Source organism: Mercenaria mercenaria, chromosome 1 (genome assembly GCF_021730395.1).
Source record: "Mercenaria mercenaria strain notata chromosome 1, MADL_Memer_1, whole genome shotgun sequence".
Classification (NCBI taxonomy): Eukaryota; Metazoa; Mollusca; class Bivalvia; order Venerida; family Veneridae; genus Mercenaria; species Mercenaria mercenaria.
The window spans coordinates 18158686-18166622 of record NC_069361.1 but is presented as its reverse complement, the minus strand read 5'-3'; the positions used below and the strand labels follow the sequence as shown (position 1 = coordinate 18166622).

At 34.3% G+C, this 7937-nt stretch overlaps 2 protein-coding genes across 2 annotated transcripts; one reads left to right on the top strand and one right to left on the bottom strand.

The window, feature by feature from the left end:
- Nucleotides 1–920: 920 nt before the first annotated feature.
- On the bottom strand, nt 921–2577 carry LOC123545761 (uncharacterized). Its single transcript, XM_045332071.2, has 2 exons — nt 2151–2577; nt 921–1254 (listed from the first exon to the last, which is right to left on the bottom strand). Exons 1-2 carry the CDS (start codon nt 2480–2482, stop codon nt 1185–1187), a joined length of 402 nt encoding a protein of 133 aa, XP_045188006.2. The 5' UTR covers nt 2483–2577; the 3' UTR covers nt 921–1184.
- Nucleotides 2578–4083: 1506 nt separating this feature from the next.
- LOC123545762 (sarcoplasmic calcium-binding protein-like) lies at nt 4084–7937 on the top strand. The gene is made up of 3 exons (XM_045332072.2): nt 4084–4203; nt 6069–6196; nt 7308–7937. Exons 2-3 carry the CDS (start codon nt 6096–6098, stop codon nt 7747–7749), a joined length of 543 nt encoding a protein of 180 aa, XP_045188007.2. The 5' UTR covers nt 4084–4203; nt 6069–6095; the 3' UTR covers nt 7750–7937.

Sequence of the window (7937 nt, the reverse complement as noted above, 5' to 3'; positions counted from 1 at the left end):
TTCTCATACTAAGTATGTAATGTGTATAATGAAGACGGACGAAGGCCGCTCTGGATCATTTTCTGTTCGTTGAGGTTAATATAATGCCTACTCAGGCTGTGAAATACAATGAAGTTTAGCCAAAACCTGTTTTTTCTTTTAATTCTACATAGGAGACAGATTTACTTGTGTAAATACTGATTTTGCTTCTTTTAGCCAAAACCTGTCTTTTTTTTAATTCTACAAAGGAGACAGATTTACTTGTGTAAATACTGATTCTATGCATTATTATTATGTGTAGTATTTCTTACTATACCTGAGAAGTAACTGCTAATCAAGTCATCCTCAACCTAACTGAGCTTGACCAGTGATTTGAGACCATTTCGTAAGTTTGGTGCATAAGAACTTTCAAAGAACAGTGTCTTTTCACTGTTGTTGTTGTTTTTTAATTAGGTTTTGGTATTCGGAATTAGTATTTACTCTCAGTTTTATCTGCAAGTATGTGAATATATTGTGTAGAATATGAGAGCTTCTGTGATAATGATTTGTCTATGATAATTTTATCTGTGTTTATAATGGTATCTTGTAATTTAGTTTGGAATGGCCTTGTACATTGTGCATATCTTGTAATGTAAGTTTAACTTGAATGAATATGGATGAGACTTATATAAAGAGTAGATAAATCCACCATACATGTAAAACATTAAACTAGGGTTTATTTGTCAAGATTCTTTTGCACACGTTTAAATGCATTGCCTACATGAAAATAATAGTAGTGTGTGTCATCTGATACCTGCTAACGACGGGTTGACTTTTTGGTAGTAGGAGTATTAAATTTTGAGGAAACGTGCAGGCATAATTGATAAGGCTGTTGCTGCGTTTCAGTTCCTTGTAATATTTTTAGTAAATTTTATTCCAGTCTTAGATAGAAGAAAAAAGTCTTTCTTATTGTTTAAGACGAGGTTTTAATAAGCAAAAATTGTCAACCAAGGTTACATCATAACAAATACAGATCATTTTAACGCAGAAAATGCGGAAAATACAAAAAAAAAATGAATAAAATGAAGATAGATGCACTTGTACTGATATTTACATTCCACAAAGATATGCTTTTACTTAACAATATTACTCTTTATTATTTTAAATAACATTAAAAACGGCTGTTTAGTTCTCTTCCTTTTTCGTCTTTTAGTTTGTCTTTACCCCTAAGCCTGCTGATCAGACTCCCGTTCAATCGGATATCTCTGGGGTTCATCAATCTCTGCTTCTTTGTCACTGAAATAAAGATCAATGTCTTTAGAATTACATACTTACATACATACATACATACATACATACATACATACATATTTTTAATTTTAAGCATTACTGAATAAAAGTATTGATAACATCACCCTGACTTGATACCGTTCACATCCTAAGTTTGAAACATTTACGTAGACTTCAATCTCAAAAAAATGTGAAGCTGGCGAAACTTGCTTTAAATGTGTCAATATTATTGAAAATATGCCGAACGTGTTTAAATGGTTAAGAGCTATCTCTACTAAAGTTTCATTAAAAAATGTAGTATTGTGGTGAAAATACATCGAATTTAAACTTTCGTGTTTTAATCTTTCAGGTTTAATACGCTAATCAACGTACTTATAACGTATAATGTCCCGTTTCGGCTAGCAGGGAATTTTAGGACACAATTTGCTATAAGCTTGCTATTAAAACCATCATTTTTCGCAAGGTATTAAACGCTTAAGAAGATACTTTTATTTTTATGCCGATGACCACACACATTTTGGTATTTACTATAAGAGTGTCAACATAATTACATTTACGGACACATGTTATTTTGTATTTTTCTCATCTGTAAAATTTGTAAACTTTGCTGTAGGAATTGCTAACATGTGCTAAACTTTGAATATGTATATGATATCATAAACAGAAAGTAGATAATTCGTTTATCCTTTTGCTTGATTTCATAGTTCGTGTCGTTGTTTCAGAATTTTGTTTAATAGACGTAATATATTTGTTCGATTCAAACTTTGATGCATTGTATGCTCACATCTCACGACCAGAGCGCCAACAGATGAACGGGCTAGGTGACGTAAAGTGGTAAAGTGAGAGTTAAACAAAGAAGAAACCAAACCCCTATAATTCAATAAAATCAATTGCGAACTTACCTGGCTATGTCCCTTGAATACCAGTCTGTTTCTCTTTTGAAATAAGTCCCTGGAAGCGGATGAACAAATGGGGTGTCGACCCTATCACCGTCGCCTTCTTTTTCTGCTCTCCATTGTTTCCACCATGGTCTACCTGTAGGTCTGTGTATCAAAGGTCTCCAGGGAACACGTGGGTCCGTCTGAGGCTTCCAAACTGGCTTTTCTTCGTTCTCCCCGTCATAAGGTCCTTTCTGATTCCATCGTGGCCACGGAGAAGCAATGGACTTGCTAACTATGACTGGTATAATTACAGCTAACATGAACAAACGAGCGTGTCTTTTAACCATCATCATTTACACTAAGTTATAAAGGTCTTATCCTTAAAACGAAATCTACGCTACTGCAACGTTCTGAAAGACACAAGCGTATATTATACTCTTGACATTTTAGCCGACATCTTTTCCTATTGTTTTGTACTGTTTCTCCAATCTTCGAGCAGATGAGTGGTACTGATAAAATAGTTTAAGTTATCAGTCAAATTTACTACCGTGAAACACAACAAGTTTTTGTTGTTTTGTCCACGGTAATGAAAATTTAGATAAAAAGATAAGTTTGAATAGAAAATAAAAGAAACAATTCTTTTACCTTTAGAATCACTCCAGATAAATGAATCTATCTAAATGACGTCGCTTTAAAATATCAATTTAGATAATTAATAATTTTTGTAACGAATCATCCAAGTACGAATCAAGTCGATGTTAACGGTTTTTATTATTTTTATAGAGAAGAATAAGATTTTAAAATAATGTAATTATATACCAGTTAATTTGTAATAAAAAAAAATAACTTACCCATATAGAACAATATAATCAAAAGTCGTTAATATGTGCTTAGATTCGTGCTACATTTCTCTCAACATAGATCCTTGAGGCTTTGGTATTAATTATGACACGTTATAGGCGTCTCATAACTATTACAAAAATATTATATTTGAGCCGCGCCATGAGAAAACCAACATAGTGCGTTTGCGACCAGCATGGATCCAGACCAGCCTGCGCATCCGCGCAGTCTGGTCAGGATCCATGCTGTTCGCTAACGGTTTCTCAAATTGCAATAGGTTTTGAAAGCGAACAGCATGGATCCTGACCAGACTGCGCGGATGCGCATGCTGGTCTGGATCCATGCTGGACGCCTTGCCAGTATGTTGGTTTTCTCATGGTGCGGCTCATATATTGGCTGTATTATGTTTATATTTCTAGTATATCACATTTATTAGTTCCACGACAAACGATTTGAGTTCCGAATAAAATGCCTTGCTGTGTACTCTACTAAATATCAACAAACCTAACATTTCCAAGGAAAAGGATCATTAGGCTCCGTATGAAGTTTGGCCGAAATATGCAGAATAGCAGTAGCGCCGAGATGCCCAATCCCATAAGCCCGCAAAAAGTATTCATCCAGGAAATCATGTAATACTGGGCTAAGAAATGTTGGTTGGCTGGTCACATACTAGGCCGAAATAGTTCGTACAACACACTGAGATAACTCATTAGTTTTCAATTATGTTTTTATGTTGGACAGGCTGAAATTAAAAACGCATAGGAGTTAACAGAATGTTTTATTTTAATATTTAGGAGCATAGCCAGATAGTAATAACAAAATCAATATCTCATTTTACATATGAGCAGGCATAAAAACAAACAGCAACATGCATAGAAAAAAACTGTTCTTCTTTTTCACTATTTGCCATCTATTTCAAATGAAAAAAAAAATGTTTTAATGGTATCTATGAAAGTAAAACAATTTAAAATTGAAATATGAAAGTGTCAACCGACACTGAGACAACTAGTGCTGATGGGAAAATAAAAGAAATAAATCTTTAAGAAATAACCTAATGTGTAGTTTAATACCATAATATTAACTCAGTAACTGACACTTGTTCACCTATTAAAACGTGAACTCGTTTAATCACACATTCTCCTTTAATCGAAAAGTAAGACACTGTATCAAGTTCATTTGAGATAAGTGTTTGTGAAATATTATCTCATATCAAGGTTCTCATTCTTAAGGACAGGTATGTATATTTTACATTTGTTAAAATTTCAACAAAACTTCACAATTATTGTACTCAATTCATCGAAAACGTTTTTCATTTATACAAATGTGAATACAACAGTTAAGTTATGTAATTTGCACATTCAAGATGCCATTTCTCTTATATCATAATGAAACAATTAACTGTGCAGGCTTAGAGCTATAACCCAAGAGCTCTTTTTGATTAATACAGATCTAATTGTCTGTGTTTGTTTATTATACCCACATATACAAAGTATATAGGGCTACATTGGAGTCGCATATGTCCGTCCATCCGTTCATTATTCGCATCCGCTACATATCTTTTAAACCGCTGGGAACATTTTCATAGAATTATTATCAACTGTATACACGGCTACTAAACGCTAGCGCCACCACCAAATTGTGGTGATAATGAAAAGAGCTATCGACATTTCCGTGGTACAGCTACCGCCCGTTTCTACTTGTAAACACGTGAGTAAAATTTATATTTTATCTTATATTTTTATTGATAGACCTTTTTTCGAAAATCGGAGAATGTAGTTCCGTGTAACAACACTTTTACTACAGGTTGGCGATAATTTCATTAAAATAATATGCAAATTGTGGTGTCAGGAGCTTTTCTCCCGAATCTGACAGTGGCACATTTTCATATCGGCCAGTATTCGAACACCATTCCGATGAATAGGCACACTGTAAGAACATTCCTGTGCATGCAAATTGTGTAGAAATGATAAATAATTATATACGCACACACCATGAATAATAGAATTTCGGGTTAGAAGAAATTTACCAGGATTTTTAAAAGTGGTGGCGCTATAACTCTAGTGATGGCGCTATACATTAGTGGTGGCGTTGTTAAGGCATTCAATAATACGAACTGCTGACGCATCCGGAACAAAACAAACACTAATATTCTCTAACTGATAATTTTCCTGCAAGGAATTATGTTATTAAAGAAAGAAAAACACGATTATAGTTTATTTACCTTTATGAAACATTCCATAATGTTATACATGTAGATTATTTTGCGATCATGTAGAGGTTACTACATGTATTTTTTTTTTTTTTTTTTTTGAGTAACGTATTTTGGGTATAGTGTGGGATAGGCTGATAACATCGATTTTTTTAGAAATTTCCGTGGCTTGCAGACATACATTTTCATATATTAAAATTGAATATATTAGCCACTAATCATAAACAACAGCGCCACAACTACTGTATAGCGCCATTACTTTAAAAAATAGTCGTGTTTTAACTTTTTACTGTGTTTTTCTTAATTCTTTGGTGTATGGGAATACGTGTAATTCATTTCTACACCATTTGCATGTGAGGTATGTTCTTACAGTGTGTCCATTCTGTTCGAATACTGGCCGATATGAAAATATGCCACTGTCAGATTCGGGAGAAAAGCTCCTGGCACCACTATTTGCATAATATTTTAATGAAATTACCGCCAACTTGTAGTTAAAGTTTCGTTACACGGAACTACATTCTCCGATTTTCGAAAAAAGTTCTATCAATAAAAATATAAGATAAAATATAAATTTTACTCATGTGTTTACAAGTAAAAACGGGCGATAGCTGCACCACGGAAATGTCGATAGCTCTTTTCCTTATCACCACAATTTGGTGGTGGCGCTAGCGTTTAGTAGCCGTGGTATACTGAGTACCTCATCCCCACAATGTGCAGAGCACACATTCCAAGACATTAGGTCCAAGGTCAAAATCACACTTGGAATTCAAAAGTCAAATTGCTTAACTTTCTCATATCGTCTAATCTGCTTGGAATACTTTCAAAACACTAGTCCCATAAAATAAATCGGTACCTTGGGGCATTAATCATATATAGTGATAGCTCTCTAGTTTTCAGATTAAAGCGTAAAAGGCATCATGGCAAACGATTATTTGGTCCATAAATGGAGGCTATGGTTCAGGATTTTTGACGTCAACCACACTGGACAATTTTCTCAAGATGACGAAACAGGCGATGAGTAATGTATTATTAATTTCTTACTAACAGTGATATCTACAACTTAAGTTTACGGTTACAGGAGTCTTCGGTTTATAGACGGTCATTATAACTTGAATAAAGAATTTATACATTCAAATCTTATTTTTATGTCGGAAGACATTTATGTTGAAATGATTTTTATGCATAGATAGTGAGGAAGTCATCCAGCTGGCTTACGGAAGGTCGGTGGTTCCACCCAGGTGCCCGCTCGTGATGAAATAATGCACGGAGGGGCACCTGGGGCCTTCCTTCACCATCAAAGCTGGAAAGTCGCCATATGACCTATAATTGTGTCGGTGCGACGTTAAACCCAACGAAAATAAATAATGCATAGATAATAGTGCTTGATGGCACGATTGGCCATCAAATTGTAAGAACAACATCAGTTGAGTTATATCTGTTCGACGACGAAGAAATAAATGAAATAAAAGGAAAGGTATTTGTGACTGTAGCGCAATGCATACCTTAAAATAGTAGATGTCTAGATCTAAAGTGAACTGGTCTGGACACAAAACTGAACTCTTATATATGCCGCTTGGTATAATGTTTTCATGTCATATATTCTTATACATATGTAATCCAGACACTTATATAGAATAATTGAACCCGTGACAAAATATCCTTGCTTTCCAATAAAATGAATTCTAAGTAAAATATATTTTCCAAGGCTGAGGAAAGTAACATCTGACAGTAACGAAACATATGTAAAATGTTGAAGCTTTTAAACATGTATCGCAAAGAGTGTAGTATAGAACAGTGATCATTTAGACTCTAATAAGTGGTAAATAAAATCTAAAAGACGATCAAAATAGTTGTTACTTAATTTATTAATATGTACCTTTTTTCAATTATACATATACTTATTTATTTAACTCACTGTGGAAAAATCTAACAAACAGCATCCCGAGAAACTGCATTTCCATACTCGATACTATTATGGTTAGACCTTGGTTACATACATGTATGCAAGTTGTATCTGTACAATGAATTCTTTCCTCATTCAGAAAATAAAACGATTTGAGTGATAAAATATATAAGAATATGTATAATAACTTATGTTACGTGAAGATAACCAGTTGATTATATTTCAGAGAACGCTTTGTACATCTCAATAATCTGAGTCCCGAACGTAAAAAAGAGGTCATCGCCGCTTCGAAACAAATGATGGAGGAACACTACTTCCGAGGTAAACCTGGACCTCTAACTGAACAGGCTTTTGTAGACATGAATAATGACGAATTCAAAGCGGACAAGAATAAGTTTAAAGAACGAATGCAGAAATTATTTTCAACCGATTTCGGAATTATGGATTTTAGCGGTGAAGGATCGATCACCCAGGATGTTTTCATTAATGCATTTCAAGCCGCTGGTCATGACAATGTTGAGCTACTAACAAAGTTTTTCAATGCATACGGTCCTAAGGATCAAAAGGTGTCTATCCAGGTCTTTGTCGACTCATGGGTTCATTTCACGACATGTGAGGACAGTTCAAATCCTGACATAGTCAAGCAATATCTAGAGGCTGGTGTTTAAATGCCTTTTTCGTGAAGTTCAGTGAACAGTCCTGAACACTAAATGGCCGCTATAAACAAACTTTATATCAATGTTTAACCTTAAATGATTGTTTTACACTACTATTATCATCATCAAGAGATCAAGAGTGATATTGACATTAAGGCAGCATTGTACAACCTGCTTCTATCGTCAATGCTTGTTTCATT

Coding starts and splice junctions, on each gene's coding strand:
- LOC123545762 (XM_045332072.2), top strand. CDS start 6,096: ATGGCAAACGATTATTTGGTCCATAAATGGAGGCTATGGTTCAGGATT. Junction 6,197..7,307: donor GATGACGAAACAGGCGATGA/GTAATGTATTAT, acceptor ATTATATTTCAG/AGAACGCTTTGTACATCTCA.
- LOC123545761 (XM_045332071.2), bottom strand. CDS start 2,482: ATGATGATGGTTAAAAGACACGCTCGTTTGTTCATGTTAGCTGTAATT. Junction 1,255..2,150: donor TATTCAAGGGACATAGCCAG/GTAAGTTCGCAA, acceptor TCTTTATTTCAG/TGACAAAGAAGCAGAGATTG.